Source organism: Coturnix japonica, chromosome 18, assembly GCF_001577835.2.
Source record: "Coturnix japonica isolate 7356 chromosome 18, Coturnix japonica 2.1, whole genome shotgun sequence".
In the NCBI taxonomy this organism is placed as follows: Eukaryota; Metazoa; Chordata; class Aves; order Galliformes; family Phasianidae; genus Coturnix; species Coturnix japonica.
The window spans coordinates 4,804,220-4,822,267 of NC_029533.1; the positions used below are offsets into that span (position 1 = coordinate 4,804,220).

Genomic DNA, 18,048 nt, shown 5'->3' on the forward strand with positions numbered 1-18,048 from the left:
GTTGTTTTTTTTTCCAGCAGCTTTAAGGAAAGTGTCACTTTGATCTGCAGAGCATCTGTTGCTTCAGTGCTGCCTTGATGTGCAGGTGGAAGGCACTGGGGGTACGTGCATACATGAGCAGGTTGTGTAGAAGAAACAAAAAAGCCAGGAGGTCCAAAACATAACATCGTGCCAGGATGGAAACAGCTTGTGAACCTGCCTCTGCTCCTCAAAGGGCAGGAGCTCAGGCAACACAAACCAGCAGTACCAGAAGCACCAAATCCACAGGGTTTGCTCCATTCTGAGCCCTTTCCCACATGGGACAATGTCCCAGGGACTGGGCTGTGGACAGTGGTGCCGTCATTGCCCCAGGCAGAACCCTGTCCCACAGCTGAATCAGTACAGAATCCACACCCATTAAGGATGCACTTTTCATACTAACTTTCTATTTATCCCCCCGATCTGAAGGGCTTCTTTCCAATGTGGCAAAACCAGCCCAGCTGTCCGGAATCCGAAGCACTGAATTAGCTGATTAGTTCTTATTGAGTGCCAACATTTATTAAGCTCACAGACGTTTTTCTTCTCCCACACATTAACATCCATCGCTAAAAACCTTCACTTCAGCTCCCAAGCCTGTCCTCACCACCTCAGCTGCCATCCCAGCCAGAGGCAGCTCAGAGCCACATTGGGCCACCAGCTCCTCTGCAACAGCTTGATGCCCTCTGTATAAGAGCCTGCCCACTTCCAAGCAGGGGCATCTCCAACAGTGCTGGCTGCCCGCCTCCCTTGGAAGTGCCCTTCCCCTTCTCATAAACAACAAGATCCTGTTTGGCTTGGCAGATTGCACCCTCACCTTGGCAGCGGCTGATGGACCAAATGTCACTGCCTCCGGTTGCACAAGATCCCTGTCTGCTGGAAAAAGAGGGCAAGGCAGGCTCCAGCACATTGCCACAGACACTGCAGCCACCCATGGGGCCTCTAACACCAACACGCTTGACCCAGGGTCACTCAGTGATGTGCTGCAGCCTACAGTCACGCTGCCGGTGCTCCGGGTCTGACAGCAGATCTTATGGCTCCAAGGGCAAATGTTCTGTACAGGAGTATAATCACTCCAGAAGCAAAATAAGCCAAATGACAGGGATCTTGAAGGGAAACACGAGTCTCACAGCATGTCTGGGCACAAAGGAGAAATAAGAGCTGTCAAAATCAGCACCAAATTTGAGCATGAAACACCGTAGGAAAGAAAACCACAACAAGGTTTTATTTTTTTCCTTCTTCTGCCTTAATAACTTGAATTATATTTTGCAGATTAAAGGAAGAGTCACCGCACAGGGGAGGTCTCAAGCACAGCAGGAGTTACTGCTTCCTCCTGCTCCGTCTGCACTCTGGATGGCAGAGCATGGGGACATGGAGCCCGGTATCGATCTTCCCTTTGTACTAAGAAACAAAATAGCTATCCAACCCACTAACTATTAGCTGGAGCTATTTAAGATGACTGAGTCAAAGCAAGTGGGAAAAAAAGTTTACCATGGGGAGCCATTCTGAAGTCATCCCATTTTGCAGGGATTGTAGGTCACCAAAAGCCTTTCCTTTCTGACCTGCAGGTGCAGCAGCGGCAAGCAGGGCACAGAGCAAAGGAAGGAGCAACAGCAGCCACAGCGAAGGCTGGGATCCAATGCAGCTCATGCATCCTGGCAGCAGGTTTCACTCGGATGCATCACAGAATCACAGAATGACCCGGGTTGGAAGGGACCTCAGGGATCATGTAGTTCCAACCCCCCTGCCTGGCAGGGCCACCAAACATACACCTTTACTACATCAGGTTGCCCAGGGCCCCGTCCAACCTGGCCTTGAACACCTCCAAGGACGGGGCATCCACAACCTCCCTGGGCAGCCTGTTCCAGGGCCTAACCACTCTCCTAGTGAAGAGCTTCCCCCTATCATCCAACCGAAATCTTCCCCTCTTTTAACTTCAAACCATTTCCCCGTGTCCTGCTATTGTCAGCCCTTTCCAAGAGTTTACTCCCCTCCTGGGAGTAAGTTCCCTTCAGGTATTGAAAGGCTGCATCGCAGCTGAGAAGTAAAGAAGGGACAGCAGACTGCACGCTGCAAGTTTGTGACTCAGAGATAAAAAGGGAAACGAAATGCCATCATCGGCGCCTGCTGGCTGCTCCCAGCCACACCTGCTCAGGCATAAAAAAAGCAAACACAAGGCTTACACGCCTCCAGCCCTAAAAGTCAAACGGCAGCATGGAATTATTCACGCCTCACGTCCCTCTGTCCCAGGATTAACCAACATTTCACATTACTTAAGGGCAGTATTGGTGTAATAGACAATATAATGGCCTTTTATCAGCATGGTCCTGCAACCCGGTGACTCTCACAGTGCCAATGCCCAGAGAGGAACTAAAGAAAGCCCAGACTGCGGCCACACTGAGCAGGGACTCACAGCCCGGAGCAGCCACAAAGATGGGCCCAGTGTCTTCCAGCTTTAGCCGAGCAATCACCAGGATCAAAGCAGGTCCCACAACCTCAAAGGAAGCAGCAAGCCGGGCATTCATTCATCCTCTGAGCTGTCAGCAGCGGCTCCTCTCGTTCATCCTATTCTCTCTTATAAAACACCTCTCATTAGTTGTGTGCGATTGGATCTATCAGCCGACAGCCTCGCAGGGTAAAGCAGCTCTGGGGGGGGGGGGCACGGGAAGGGCCGTGAGGAAGAGGGAGGGGGAGACAAAGAGAGGGGAGATGCTGCTCCCACCCACCGGGCTGGGGGCTGGGAACCACGACCCGGCTGTGAACCACGACCCCCCGAACAGCCCTGGGCTGCCACAGACCGACTAGGCCGGGAAACACCCCCCACCCCACACAGAGCCCGGCCCTGCTCGCCCCGTACCCACCTGGCGCCGTGTGGGGCCGCCGCCGCCTCCTCCTTCCTCCTCCTCCTCCTGGTCTCCCCTCACACAGCACCCGGTAACCACCTCCGTGCCGGCTGGGAGCTGCGGGGAAGGACGACAAGGCCCCGCCTCGTTCCGCCTCGCCCCGCCTCGTTCCGGCCCGGTTTCCCCGCTCCGTGTTCCCGGGGTTAACGCTGGGATGAGGCGGCGCGGCCCGTCCCCCCCCGCCCCCCCCCCCCAGGGGTGAAGTGGTGCGGCCCGAACCCCCCCATAGCAGGGCGAGGTGGTTTGGTCCATCCGTCACGTGATCGACTGTTGACTCGTCGCCTGGCTACGGCAAGATGGCGGCGGTGGAGGCGGGTGAGTGCGGGTTGTGGCCCGGCCCCGCTGCTTTGCGGCCCTATCTCGTCTGTTGTGGGCAAATCATTAAGTAATAATAAAGATAAAGAGGTTAGAGGCCCTGCCTGTGGTAGAAGGATTGGGGCTCGATCCTTCCGACCCCAGGCTCTCATGAAATGGGAGACGTTCCTTCGCAGTACCGTGTCAAAGTTACTTTGATGAGAAGCGATGCAACTTTAGCAATATATTTATGAGCTGATGTTAGAACGGGGTTGTGTTGCTTATCCTTTGTATGATCTGTATCTCATAGTGCTAAAAATCAGCAGGTTTTTAGGGGCAGACAGCTTGCGAAGCCGATTCAGTTGGTGTATTTCATATCCTAGGAGAAATCTGAAGTTTTCTCAGCTGAATTGGAATCTGATGGTCGCCCTGAACTGACAGAGATGGAGCAGATGGGAACAGAGAGAGAGAACCCTTCCCCCATGGCTTCAGGAACTGCTATGCAGGCATATACAGGGGAGCAGAACAGCTCCACAGAGCCAGGTATCATCCCACCCCTTATTGACACCACAGTAAGTGATGACATCTAAGAAACAAAGAGTTTTCTCCCATTCTGGTGTCTGCAAATCCAACTTTAGACATAATACTACACCATATAAGCGTTGTTTATTGTATTTCATTTTATACCTTCCCTTTCTGTTCAGAATCTGCCTTGGAGAGGTTTAGTCAGCTCACTAGTGAGCATGGAGGTCAAAAATGGGAACAGAAAGGCCAGCAGCTTGCAGCTGAAAATGAAACGAGTGGAAGAAGTAATGAAGCAGCAGAAGAAACGCAGCTGGTTGTCTTGGATCCAGAACATGTGAGAAATCTGCAAATCTTGCTTTTTGCTATTGGTTATATAGGATATATAACAGCTATATGGAATACGTGAGGCAAATTCTAAGCAGTGCTTCAGCTGTGGGCTGAAACTGGATGTTTAAGAATAGATTCTGCAGAAGTACTGAGTCCTGAATGTCTGTTCTCACTATTAAACTCAGATTCAAACTTGAGCAATTCTGTGGGCATATCAGATACTACTTAGTACTATTTAGAGAGTACTTGATACAAAAGGGAGTGGATGGGCCCTCAGATGTGGCTCTCTTGACTTTCTGACTTTCAGATATTCTTAGTCGTTGTTTTCTGTTGTCAATAAATTCCCACTATACAACTTACTGCAGCAAATGTAACTAAACAGGAATCCAAACCTCCATGGTAGAGAATATGATGTTTTATTCAGTAGTGGCAGTAGTATGAAGGTTCCTTCAGCATTTATTTATACAAGTGTGCTAAAATCATCACCATCGTGTTTTTTTATAGCCTCTAATGAGAAGATTCCAGACTGCCCTCAAGAATTACCTTACTAAGCAGATGGAAAAAGTGGAGCTAGATCTTCGAGAACTGGTAGATAAGAGTATTTTGTTGCCTTCCCACAGTGTCCTGTCCCTGTGCAAGTTGAAGTCAGAGAACCGATTTCCTCTTGTATTTGCAGAGGACAGCAACAAAGAAGAGCAAAGAACAGAGAGAAGAGCTTGGGGTGGTTCTTTATGGTGTGCAGCAGCAGCTGGCCCATCTGCAGCTGGAGCTGGAGAAGAGCCACGACCGTTGTTCTCAGGCAGCCACAGCACGTCGGCAGCTGGAAGAGGAACTGGAGAACCTCAGGCTGACATACCAGAAAGTGTCTCAGAATACGGATGATGAGCGCAAGAAAGGTGACTGAGTCCTTGTGATATTTCCCTAATTCAAATGACTTAGACTTCAAGTCAAGCACTGGATTTTAGAATGCAGTAAAATTCACATGGAACTATGTGCACACTGGGGAGTTTCATAGGTACTCCTGTTTCTTAGACACATCTGTGTGGCAGCCTCTTCTAGTCTTTCCATTTTATTTGTGCTTAAAGTGTGTCTTTCAAACATAGTTCTCAGTAAATATTCTTTCTCCCACCTCCCCAGTTTCTGCGATGCAGACCCAAGCAGAAAACTTGGCCTCACGTCTCTTGCACATGCAGAATATGGATGAGGAGATGCATTATAATATCATAATGATGAAGCAGTCAACAAAGAAGGCTGAAGCAGAGAAGGTCCAGGCTGAGGTGGAAAAGAAAAAACAGGTATCATATTCTTATGATAGAAAATCACTCTTCAAGCAAGCGAAGGGGGATGGGGATGGAAAGGTAGTGAAGAAGTATCATTGTTCATTAAGGATTATTCTGAGTCACAGTGAGGTTCACAGGGAAATGAACAAGCCTGTTGGTGTGCTGGAGCTCCCTCTGCTGCCTTCTGCTTGCAGCAGATCACACACACGATTTTCAATGTAGGGTTTTACACAACCAGTTGAAGTAGAGTGGATTTAAATGTTTTCCAACAAAGCATTTTACATCATTAGTTATTAAGATTCCTGGCTAATGGAGAGGTGTCATAATATAATTTAAACTGTCAGGAAGAAATGCTAATTCAAGATTCAAAGTATTGATTTGTATTACTTATCCTGAACTGATTCTGATTCTTTAGGATCTCCTAGTGGAACGCTTAACAAGAAAAGCCTATGAACTACAAGAACAGATTGCTCTGTTTGAAGCTCAGTTTGTGGCCCAGGCAGAGGACACCAAAGTAACTCGACAAGCAGTGAATGAGGTAGGAAGTGTGTGGTTTTTTTTCTTCTGGTTAATATTTCCATCTGGAGTGACTGACCCCTTATGCTCATGCTCATGTGATAGGTACAATATGGGCCACAGTTTTATTGTTTGGTCCTGTTTGCTGACATGAAGATATTTCTTGCCTTTGTCCTTAAGAACTGTCTGTAAGACACTTCTCAGCTCACTTCCTCAGCACCTTTTCTTGAAGACCTGTAACTTTCATGTGCTCTGATGTGATGATAAATCAGGCACTTTAACTGAAGCTGTTTCTGCCTGGCATATTATATAAAGAAAAAGGTCCTGTGTTGTAAAGTGTATTTGGTTTCTCAGCCCAGTATAGGTTCAGCCCTTCTACATGTTCTCTTTTCTCTAGGCCTGTATGGAGGTGCAGGCTATTAACATGGAGAAGAAGCGCTTGATGAACAACTGGACTAACAGCTTGGCTGGACTGAAGCAAAGAGATGAGGCCTATATTGCTGCACAGGAGCTGCTGAGGTATGGCATCTGAGAAATGCCCCTGAAAAGGCCTGAAATAATTTGGATTAGATTCCTTATAAAAATGGTTGTTTGTTGCTGCAGTAGTGTGTTTGAAAGAACAGTTTTAGATGATTGTTCAGCACAAGTCAACCCATGTGAGGTTTTTCATCTTCTTTGCTTCTCAGCAAGTACAGACATGACCTCAAGTCCATAGAAACAAACATCCATGGCTATAGAAAGTCAATCAGGAAGGAGGAGGAGAAGAATGAGATGCTTGTCACTATACTGAACCGTTCACAAAATGATGCCAACACGACAGAGAAACTGATTGCTCAGTGCCTTTCAAAGCAGGAGGCTTTGAAGCTTAAAGCTGGTACCTATGCTCACATTCTGGAGGAGACACAGCAGGCTATCAGCAGGATCAAGATGGTGAGAGGAGCCAATGGGAAGAAGAATGCTTTTGAATTGCACATAAAGATTTAATCTCCTTTCCCCAGACAGTTGTAGTGATCTTTGGGTCTTCCCTACCTTTTAGGATCAAGCTGCTCGTCTAAATGAGTTGTTATCCATCAGTAAGGATATACAGAAAGGAACTGAAGCCAAAGAGCAGATGGAGAGTGAGATCATGGCGAAGCTGAAGGAGCAGATGATGTCCAACAAAGCAGAAAAGCACTTCTCACAGCTGGTTGAAAAACTTCATCAGAGAAAAACAGATCTGGTATAGTATGTTTTCCGTTTGTGAGTGAAACAGGCCACAATCATAGCCTAGAGCAATGTCTTGCAAGTGTGTTTTGTCAGTATCTTTGCTTCTTCAGCTCCACAACTGAATCCTTGTTGGGTTTTTGACCCCAGTTTTGCTCATCCAATGATCTTACTGCATGATACGGGTGAACACAAAAGAGCTGGCAAAAAAGGACTGACACATAAACTTTACTTTAAATAAAAATGAGGCAGTATGATGAATCCTTGGAGTATTTACTATGAAGTGTTACATGTTCTTTGATCTTGGAAGAAGTCTGGACATTCTGGATATCCTGCATTAACTCCTATTAGTGTCTGTGTTGCTCAGTGAAATGCAGAGACGGTGGGCTTGGAAAAGACCAAACTGTTACTCTGTGTGGTGCAGGACAGACAAAATTAGCAGGCATGTTCTTCAGAGCTGCATTCATAAGAAACAATAGACATAGCCACTCTCTGGTTACTGTAGTCGTTGTTAATCGAGAAATGCATTTTGGAGAAGATACAGTATGTCCTACTATTGTTAGCCAAAGATCTTGGGACATCTGGGCTGGAAATACAGTTGCAGAAGCAATCAACGTGGTTACTTTGGGGTTTGTGGATGTTTACACTTCTTAATGTTTTTCAACAAGCTTATGGCAGAGGTAAATATTGATATCTCCTGTTAATGGTTGGGTAAACAAAGGTACAGTCATGGTATGTTACTTGCTTACAGCTTGTAGAACAGACCTGTGTACAGAATCTATTTCTAATTCCTTTTCTTTGCATTATAAATCAGTGAATTGCTGCTGGTAATACTAACTTCTCTTCTGTCTACTACTAGGAGATACATTTTTCCAAGGTTGAAAATGATATGAGCCAGGTTATTCTGAACACAACTCAGACTAACTGCAGGCTGACAGTCCTTCAAAAAACGCTGTGTGAGCTGGACAAGGAAATAAAGAACATCCATGATCTAATCAATCGGAGTGAAAGTGAGATCTCAAAGGCCAACCAACTGATTGAGAACAAGCAAGGGGTCATCAGGCAGTACAACCAGAAGTTGGAGGTGCTTCTGTCTAAGCAAGGGGTACGTATGTTTGCATTTTGATCCCGATTTGATCTTATTCTTTGTGTTAGCCACAGATGTCCTTGATAAATGTAACTGTGTGAGTGTCGCATAGTTAAAACTTCCAGGCATCAGTATGGTAATTCAAAGGCAGCACTAGTTAATGTGACTGCTTCTGTTTGTCAATCAGTGCTTAATATGTGCAGAGAGGAAATGAAAGCAGGGAATTGTTGTGCAAGGAGGGTGTGCCTCGTGCAGAGTTGTCTGTGCCTGAAGACAATGTTGAGTGACATCAGTGCTTTGAGAGTAAAGAAGGTAATAATTGAGAATTGGCCTCGAATGGATGATACCCAGATCTGTTCCTGGCAGTTCATTATGGATACCAGTGTGAGAATTAGTACCATGGCATAGGCTTTGTATACTTCTGAATGTCCAGCTGTGCCTTTTGTTAGCACTTAGGTGGACCTCTCACTACAGAACCTGAGGACATTGCAGGTTTCTGTTGCATTTATTCCCATGAGGTCATACTTTCCTATTAGTGCCATTCAGCTCATGGGAAACAGAAGCAGGGAGTTAGGCTTTGCAGCAGCTGAACTGCCTTCAGCAATGGTGCTATAAACAAGTTCTCCACAACCTTCCATCTAATTGATCCCAAACCTTGCACTTGTACAGGGGCAAGAATTGGGACCATTGGAAATTGAGATCAATAAGCTGACCAAGGAGATAGAAGAATGTAATTCCGAGGTGATGACGCTGCAGAAGCAGTGGCTCAATCTGCAGAGAGAGCTGCTCAAGCTAACCCGTGAGCAGGAGGAGCAGCTCACCTCCTTGGACATGTTAAAGAAACAGATCACAATAATGCAGCAGAAAAAAGTGCGCACTGAAAGTAAGTAATTCCCCAACTCTTTCCTGAAACATTAGGCCATGAGTGGAAGTAAGAAAGGGAGAAAAGGCTTAAAGGCACTTTGTTAGTCCTTCACCAAAGAATGCCCTCAGTGCTCATATTATATGTGTGCAAGCAGTAACACATGGCCCAATACTACACTGTGGGGCTAAGAGCCAAGCACCTCTTGCTGTTTTGTTTGTTATATTTCCTATTGATCTGCTGCCTGAACTGAACCAGTTCAACCCAAAGTGGCCACGTCATGAATTCCATACCTTTATCCAAAGCTTGCAGGTAGTTGGCAGGCAAATGTTCCCACAGGTGACAGCAGTTTCCTTGGCCTAAACCAGCTTTTTTTTCACAGCAGCAGTCTCTATTGAAAGCTTTATCTGAGTTTTGGGCTGGGTGGATCCACATGCAGGGCTGTTTGCTCTAACAGCAAATTGGTTTGACTTGGTTGTACTCAACACGGTGCTCATGGGAATTTTACATTTCTTTTTCTGTTCACCTTTAGATGACATCCAACAGGAAATTAAAGAGCAGAAAGACCTCGAACGTCACATGAAGAGCGTATCCAATGACTTGATAAAGCTGAACGTGTTGATCAACAAGAACGATAACAGCTTCACAGAGCTGCAGTGTGGCAACATTATCACAGAGAATGAGTTCGTACGCTCTCTGAAGGTACAGGAGCTCCCACGGTGTGGTCACACTGGGCTTTTGAGAGATCTGTACAGCAGTTGGCCCAGAGGGAAATAGCTTTGGGCTATAGAACAGTATGGCTAAGTGGAAATTACATAGTTATGCACAGACAGAGCATCAGTTTCTTTATTGTTTAAGGATGGTGACTTTATCTCACAGTAGAAACTGGCCAGGTATGACATTCGTGGAGTATAAGAAACTGACAACCTAAAGGGATACACAGATCAGAGATAAAGAGTGATGCTGTGAATCTTTCTCAGTCTGACAAATTTGTATTGTTTTACACTTCCCGAATCCAGGCAGCAGAAAAGGAATCAATTGAGATGCAGGAGAAGCACAGCCAATTGACTGAGGAGAAGGAAAGACTCTTAAACAGCCTGGTAGAAGCAGAGTAGGTACCAGAGAGTTTCTTGCTTAATGCCATAATCTTAAAACTACTGTGTAATGGCCCACGTTGCTTTTTTTCTCCAGTCTCCAAACTCAACCAGCACCTGTAATTGTGCCTCTGTCTTTCTGGGAGAAGATGAAAGGAGTTTAATGAATTTTTGGAATGGAGAAACTGAAAGGTGCATTAGCTGTCCCTGGAACCAGCAAGAGTTGAGATGATAATGGTTTTAATGATTCCAGCATACTTGTTCTGGATGTCACAATGATCTGTTATTAACCCAAAGCCAGTGTGCTGTCCTGGGCAATTAATTGTGCTCCATCAGTCCTGTCAGTCTGGGCCTGCTTGTTTTCAGTCATCATGAAAGCTTATAAATTGTGGAGCTTCCTGTCTGATTTCACGCTGTGCTGTTGCTGCCACTTTACTTATCCTGTGTGCAAACTTTTAGGTTATTCTGTGTTCAGAATCAGCCTCAGCAGCGTGCTGCCACTGCTACACAAAGACAGCATTCTCTCTGTTGTTTACAAAGGCCCTCCTTTCCCTTTTTGTCGCTGAAGGCATCAAATCATGCTGTGGGAGAAAAAGATCCAGCTGACAAAAGAGATGCGCTCAGCAGTGGATTCTGAGAGGGGACAAGGAGAAATCCGAGCCATGAGAGCAGAGATTCACAGAATGCAGGTGAGCCACTGTGTGCTGCAGCAGGACTTAGAAATACCTGTTTTCTTTTTCATTGATGAAACATATCACCTTATTTTGCGACTCCAACAAGCAAAGAAATATTGATTACTAACAGTGCCTCATCTTAATCACTGGTTCCAGGGGTCTTCTGCTGAAGCAGCTCTTCCTTTCGTTCCCAGGATATTTCTGCTCTTCTGCTTTTGCTATTGCTAATGATTTTCAGTGAAGCATTCTGAAGATGACTTTAGACATGTTGATACAGAGCTGGTAACTAAGGCAGTCCTTTGCCTTCCAAAACTATACAAGGCAAATTAGGTTTCGATTTAGAACACAGTTTGGCTTGTAAAGGCTCACGTGTCACATAGATCTGATTTATGTTGACAGGATGTGCCAGGCAGAAGACTTCAATTAGGTGCCATTTGTAACCATTTGTTATTTTTGGTTTACTTTATGTTTTGACAAATGGCAGGTCCGCTACAGCCAGCTGATGAAGCAGCAGGAGAAGATGATTCGTGACATGGAGGCATCTGTTTCTCGTAGAGAGACCATAGCACTTCTTGGAGAAGGTCAGAACAAAACAGATAAGAAACGTATCACCAAGAGCGACTTCTACCGCAAGAAAGAAGAGCTGAGAAAGAAGATTGCTGAAACCCAGAAGGTGAGCAAGCAAATCAGTGCTGCATGAGTTGACATAGCCAGCATTTGCCTTGTAATTAGCACCAGTGTGTGCTTAGCACAGGTGCATGGGATGGCAGTACACAGACTCAGGCCTGGCCCTGCACAGGGGGCAGGCTTTGGGAATTCTGTTTTAAATAGCTGAAAATCTGTGAAAATAGCAGACTTGCTGGCAGGGCAGCGTGAGAAACAGAAATGTCCTTCGCTCAGTGTCATCACTGCACAGCAGTAACCAAAACATCAGTGTGTAATCAATGTTATTTTCATCCTAAACCCAAAACTGTGCTGTCTACTGTGAAGAAAACAAACTCTGTCAGCCCCAAAGCAGGGTGCTGGGAGGGTAACCGAACTCAAGAAGCAGAATCCAGAGTCTGCCATTTCCTTCTCTTCCATTTACTAGAATGCTCAAGACTGCAATAAAATTATCCTGGAGCTGGAGAGCACCCAAGCATCCCTTAATGCCAGTCTGTTGGAAAAGCAACAGGAAATGTGCATGCTGCAGACTGAGTCCCATGGCCTCGATTCACACACAGAATGTCTTCGGTACAAAAAGCGATGGGTGAGTGGAACCCGCCACCTCCTTGTCTCACCATCTTGAGCTGGACACACTTCATTTTTGCAGCACTTTGAGTTAACTAAGCTTGTTTTGGGGACAGTCCTGAGCCTGATGCTCCAGTTGTGCTCCTGTTGGTGGGGCAGCATTCACTTGGAACCATCAGCCTGCATCATGTCCCTGGGAAACACTGCCTAAAGCTGTATGGGGCAGGGTGAGAGCACTAATTGGAGAGCCAGCTCAAGGTCTTGAATAGCATCCTATGAAATTTTAAGCTTGTCAAACCTTATCCTGGCAATGACCCCAGCACATCCTTGTATGCATGGGTACTTCTGTGGCTGTGATGTCGCCATACATCTACAGCACTCAATAGGAAGATGCTTTTTCCTCCTTAAGAACCCCTTCTATTTCAAAGTACGGTGCTGACAGTACTTTAATGCCTTGAATTGCGTTGTTTGCGTTGCTTTCTTTGCTGTGCTCAGCCCGCTATCAAAACCATTTCTACGACTGCTTTTCTCAGAACCTTTTGGAGATTGTGGCCTATCAGACTCGCCAGAAGCATCTGCAGGCGCTGAAGGAAGGGAAGTACACACCTCTGTGCAGCTCCGAGCAGGCCTGCAGAAACGAGCAGCAAAAGCTGCAGGAGAGGCTCCGTGCTGTCAGTACCGTTGTCCATCGGGTGCAGCAGGAACAGCCGCAGCACCGCCCAGCCCTGCAGTGGCTCGGGGAGTGCCTGGAATCCGAGCTGGGCTCGCAGAAAGCCTGATAGGTGTGAGCCAAAGTGTGGGCAATGCAAACAAGGGTGAGAGGTGGGTAGGTTTTATAAAGAAATGTTAAAAAAAAAACAAGATGCAAATCCTCCTTAAAGACGCGTTTTGTTTATTTTGCTTCATTTCGTGTCTTTCATTTTCCGACACGGCTTCATCCGTTCAGCCCCATCACCCCGCAGGGTGCGGAGCTGCCCCGGTGTGAGCAGGAAGCGGCGCCGCGCACACCGGGAAGGAGCTCGGAGCCCGGAAGGAGCGAGGCCGGTGCCGTGGCCATGGCGCTGCTGCTGGCGCTGCTGCTCCGCTCGCTGCCCTCCGCCTCCAGCTCCGCGGACTCCTCCTGCTCGCTGCCCCCGGACGAACGATTCGACTGCGGCCCCGAGCGGCTGCTGGCGCGGGCGGACTGCGAGGCGCGGGGCTGCTGCTACGCTCCGTCCGGCTCGGGCGGCTCGGGCGGGCCTCCCTGGTGCTTCTTTCCCCTCGGCTACCGCAGCTACCGGGCGGACAACGTGACGGCCACGGCCGGCGGATACTCGGCCAGGCTCCGCCGCGTGGTGCCCAGCTTCCTGCCTGCGGACGTGGGCACGTTGCGGCTGGACGTGGCGATGGAGACCGAGAGCCGCCTGCGCTTCACGGTGCGCCCGGTGCTCCCCCCCCCCTCCCCACTCCCCCTTCCGCCGGCCCCGCTGAGCCCCATCTCCCCCGCAGCTTCGCGATCCGGCACGGCAGCGCTACGAGGTGCCCATGGCCACACCGAGGGTGAGCACCCGAGCGGCCGACACGCTGTACGGGGTGCAGCTCCTCCAGGATCCGTTCGGCATCGTCGTGTTCCGGCAGCCCGATGGGCAGGTCCTGTAAGTGCAGGTCCTGGAAGTGCAGGTCCTGGAAGTTCAGGTCCTGTAAGTGCAGGTCCTGGAAGTTCAAGTCCTGGAAGTTCAGGTCCTGGAAGTGCAGGTCCTGGAAGTTCAGGTCCTGGAAGTGCAGGTCCTGGAAGTGCTGAACTCCGGTCCTGCCCCGTGCCATGGCTGCAGTCCCCGCTCCTCCCCGCAGGCTCAACACCAGCGTCGCTCCGCTGTTCTTTGCGGACCAGTTCCTGCAGATCTCCACCTCCCTGCCTTCCCGTTTCATTTCTGGGCTGGGGGAGCGTCTGGCCCCTCTCATCCTCGACACGGCCTGGACTAAAGTCACGCTCTGGAACCGGGACATGGCACCTGCGGTACAGACAGGACCGAGGGGTGATGGGGTTGGTGAGGGGTGGGCGGGTGCTGGGGTCTCACCCGAGCTCTGCTCCAGCCCCAAGTCAACCTCTATGGCTCCCACCCCTTCTACCTGGTGCTGGAGGATGGTGGCTCTGCACATGGTGTCTTCCTGCTGAACAGCAATGCCATGGGTAAGTGCTTTGGGGCACAGGGCTGCACTGGGACCACCCCCCTGCTGATGGCTTCCTGCACCCCCAGATGTGCTCCTGCAGCCCAGCCCTGCCCTGACCTGGCGCACAACGGGAGGCATCCTGGACTTCTACATCTTCCTGGGCCCTGACCCCCAGAGCGTGGTGCGGCAGTACCTGGATGTGGTTGGTAGGATGGCACAGCACGGAGATGGGGTTTTGGTGCTCACAGCATGTCACCACCCCCACTAGCAGCCACCCTCCCACCCCGCAGGGTTCCCCTTCATGCCCCCATACTGGGCCCTGGGCTTCCACCTGTGCCGCTGGGGTTATTCCTCCACCTCCACCACCCGGCAGGCTGCAGCCAACATGTCAGCTGGGCTCTTCCCTCTGGTACGTAGCAATGGGTGTGGGGAGGCTGTGGGCACCATGTGGGGCAGCTCCTTGCTGAGTGCTGCCCTGCAGGACGTGCAGTGGAATGACCTGGACTACATGGATGCCAAGAGGGATTTCACCTACAACAAGGAAACCTTCAGAGATTACCCTGACATGGTGCACGACTTCCATCAGCGTGGCCTGCACTACGTCATGATCGTGGTGAGGGACGTTGCCATGTTGATTGAGTCCTACACAGCATCGGTTTAGTGGCAGTTTGGGGTTTATTTATACTTTTATGATGAGGTTGGATGATTCTCAGTAGCCCTTGGCCATCAGCCCATTGAACGCAGTGACTCAGTGCTGAGTGCTGCAGGAGCCATTCCCTGTTCTCATTGGTGACACCCTGGCTTTGTGCCCTGTAGGATCCTGGCATCAGCAGCTCGGGGCCGCCCGGCACCTACCGGCCCTATGATGATGGACTGAAGCGAGGAGTGTTCATCCGCAATGCCACGGGGCAGCCGCTCATCGGGAAGGTGTGGGGGCTCTGTGGGGGCTGTGAGGAGTGGTGAGAAGGAGGGAGCACCCAGGGGGCCCCAAGGGATGCCAGAGATGGAGATGGGGGTGTCCTGCAGGTATGGCCAGGCCCCACGGCTTTCCCAGACTTCACCAACCCTGAGACACACGAGTGGTGGCATGACATGGTGAAGGACTTCCACGAGCAGGTGCCCTTTGACGGCATGTGGATTGTGAGTGGCCAATGCAGCTCCCCAGCTCCTTCCCCACCTTCCCTCCCCCTGAAACTCACTCAGCCCTGAGGGCTCCTTGCCATCCCCAGGACATGAACGAACCATCCAACTTTGTGGAGGGCTCCCAGGATGGCTGCCCAGACAGCAGCCTGGAGAAGCCCCCGTATGTGCCAGGTGAGCAGTGCAGAGGGTGCTGCTGTGGGCAGTGCTCTGTTGGCTGCCCCCAGCTCACCCTCACCTCTCTATACAGGTGTGTTTGGGGGCCGTCTGCAGGCAGGCACCATCTGTGCTTCCAGCCAGCAATACCTTTCCTCCCATTACAACCTGCACAGCCTGTATGGGCTGACTGAGGCCATTGCCTCCCACAAGTAAGCATCAGCCCACTGGGTGGGAGCTGGGGATTGGTGCCATTGGGGTGGAAGTGTGGGCTTGGATTTGTTGGGGCTGCAGGGAGCAGGAGGGGGGGCTGTTTGCAGCACAGGGCTCAGCCCCGGTCTGTCCTTGCAGTGCACTGCTCAGGGTGCGCGGCACGCGGCCCTTCATCATCTCACGCTCCACGTTTGCGGGACACGGCCGTTATGCAGGGCACTGGACGGGGGATGTGGAGAGCAGCTGGGAGCAGCTGGCCCACTCCGTGCCAGGTGGGCTGTGGGGCTGCATCCCCTTCTTCCCTTTGGGGCTGTGCAGCCATCCCTGTGCCGCTGCACCATCGCTGTGCATCCCGCAGAGGTGCTGCTCTTCAACCTCCTCGGGGTTCCTCTGGTGGGAGCTGACATCTGTGGCTTTGCTGGTGACACATCTGAGGAGCTGTGCGTGCGCTGGACCCAGCTGGGCGCCTTCTACCCCTTCATGAGGAACCACAACGACCACGGGAACCGGGTGAGCATGGCACCAAGGGCCGTGTCCCCATCCATCACTGCCATCCCTGCACTGCCTGAGCTCCCGCTTCTCACAGCCACAGGAGCCCTACGCCTTCAGTCTGCCTGCACAGGATGCCATGAGGAGAGCCCTCCGCCTCCGCTACTCCCTCCTGCCCTACCTTTACACCCTCTTCCACCGGGCGCACGTGGCTGGGGACACGGTGGCACGGCCACTGTTCCTTGAGTGAGTGCCAGGTGGTGGGCATGGGGCGGTGGGTGCGGGATGGGCTCTGCTGTGGTGCTGCCCCTTCATTCTTCTCCAGGTTTCCCAAAGACCCCAACACGTGGATTGTGGACCGCCAGCTGCTGTGGGGTGCAGGGCTGCTGATCACACCAGTGCTGGAACAGGGACAGACCAAAGTCAGTGGCTATTTTCCAGCTGGGACGTGGTACAGCTTCACAGGGGTAAGTGCTGGCTGTGGGACAGTGTGTGCCCTCCTCCATCTCACCCCAATATATGGCCTGTGAGCTGTCCCCAGAGCTGTGACGCTTCCATCCCTCATGGCAGTCTGAGAGCTGTGATGCTCTGTTGGGTTGCCCATGGTTTTGCTGATCCTTAGAGTGCATTATTTCTTATTATTTAGGACTCAACCATCCACAGCAAAGGGCAGTGGATCCTCTTAGCAGCCCCCCTGGACACCATTAATGTGCACATCCGAGCAGGGCACATCCTACCCCTGCAGGTGAGCTCTTTCCATGTGACACCTTGGTGACAATGGGACCCAGCCACTCCACAGCTGTGTGTGGGGTTGGGGCAGGGTCTGGGTCTGACCCCACACCCGCAGGAGCCTGGATTGAACACGGCTGAGTCCCGCAAGAAGGGGATGATGGTGGTGGTGGCCCTGACACCGGATGGCTTTGCCCGTGGAGAGCTGTTCTGGGATGATGGGGAGAGCTGGCAGAGCTTTGAGAAGGGGGACTGCACTGAGATCCTCTTCCTGGCTGCACGTGTGAGCATGGGAGGGGGCTGGGAGTTGGGGGGGGACACCAAGGCACCCATATCACACCAAAGTGCCCAGGGTGAGCGAGGCCATCACTGCATCTCCTCGAGCTGCTAACAATGCAGTGTCAGCAGTGATGGCTGGGGTGAGGAACAGGTACCCAGGGGTGCCCAGGGACACAGGCTGACCTTCCCTATCCTCACAGGGTGCCGTGCTCAGTCAGATCTTGCGGTCAGGTGGCCACCTGGATGGGATCCTGGTGGAGGCTGTCACTGTGCTGGGTGTCCCCAGTGCTCCACAGCGAGTCCTGGCCAATGGCATCCCCGTGGAGGACTTCTCATACCGCAGTGACACCCAGGTGAGTGCTGCTCCTCCTGGGGGAGCCCTGGGCCCATGGGATGGGGCTGACTCTGCTTTTGCCTCCCCAGGTGCTGCGTGTCTCCGTGTCGCTGCCCATGTGGGAGCAGTTTGTGGTCACTTGGTCCTGAGCAGGTGACTGTCCTGGGTGCCACTGTGCCAATTGTGCTTTGAATCCGTCTGTCCCTTCCAAAGCACTGCCCATGTATTGTAACTTCTGTGCCTGAGCTTGGGATCCTTGTGCTGAAATGAACTCATGGGAGGTGTAGGAATGGGGCTGGCACAAGCAGGTCTTGAGTGGATGGGGAAAAACTGACACAACGGGGAAAAAAAAGACCTAAGTGCCTTATGAGATAGCAACCTGTCAGTGTGACACATCTGGCACCTGCCAGGGACTGGAGATTCTCCTGGTTGTGGTTTTGGGATGGATGTGGGAAGAGTCCCTTCTGCATGCTGGGCTGTGATGGTCAGTGTGTGCTGGGTGTGGGGTGCAGTCTGGAGATGTTCCACAAGGGCTGGGAGTGGGGTG

The 18,048-nt window shown here is 50.7% G+C and overlaps 3 protein-coding genes across 6 annotated transcripts in view; 2 read left to right on the forward strand and 1 right to left on the reverse strand.

Moving 5' to 3' along the window:
- Positions 1-3,082, reverse strand: part of TBC1D16 (TBC1 domain family member 16) — a 22,871-nt gene extending 19,789 nt beyond the window's left edge. For all 4 annotated transcript variants that reach the window (XM_015880067.2, XM_015880066.1, XM_015880065.1 and 1 more), the window contains exon 1: positions 2,877-3,082. The gene's annotated coding sequence lies outside the window, so the exon portion shown is untranslated. The remainder of the gene's footprint in view (positions 1-2,876) is intronic.
- CCDC40 (coiled-coil domain containing 40) lies at positions 1,387-12,890 on the forward strand. Its single transcript, XM_015879699.2, has 19 exons — positions 1,387-1,396; positions 3,115-3,233; positions 3,596-3,755; positions 3,917-4,071; positions 4,569-4,652; positions 4,741-4,960; positions 5,202-5,359; positions 5,760-5,882; positions 6,258-6,379; positions 6,547-6,790; positions 6,897-7,079; positions 7,923-8,168; positions 8,820-9,033; positions 9,545-9,714; positions 10,032-10,123; positions 10,675-10,795; positions 11,265-11,453; positions 11,871-12,029; positions 12,544-12,890. The coding sequence occupies exons 1-19, from the start codon at positions 1,387-1,389 to the stop codon at positions 12,787-12,789; spliced, it is 3,015 nt and encodes a 1,004-aa protein (XP_015735185.2). The 3' UTR covers positions 12,790-12,890.
- A 27-nt stretch (positions 12,891-12,917) lies between these two features.
- Positions 12,918-17,746, forward strand: GAA (glucosidase alpha, acid). The gene is made up of 19 exons (XM_015879510.2): positions 12,918-13,425; positions 13,499-13,644; positions 13,841-14,006; positions 14,084-14,180; positions 14,248-14,367; positions 14,452-14,570; positions 14,643-14,774; positions 14,978-15,088; positions 15,188-15,301; positions 15,391-15,475; positions 15,552-15,669; positions 15,809-15,942; positions 16,029-16,180; positions 16,257-16,405; positions 16,485-16,626; positions 16,806-16,904; positions 17,007-17,171; positions 17,368-17,520; positions 17,591-17,746. Exons 1-19 carry the CDS (start codon positions 13,066-13,068, stop codon positions 17,648-17,650), a joined length of 2,622 nt encoding a protein of 873 aa, XP_015734996.2. The 5' UTR covers positions 12,918-13,065; the 3' UTR covers positions 17,651-17,746.
- Positions 17,747-18,048: the final 302 nt, after the last annotated feature.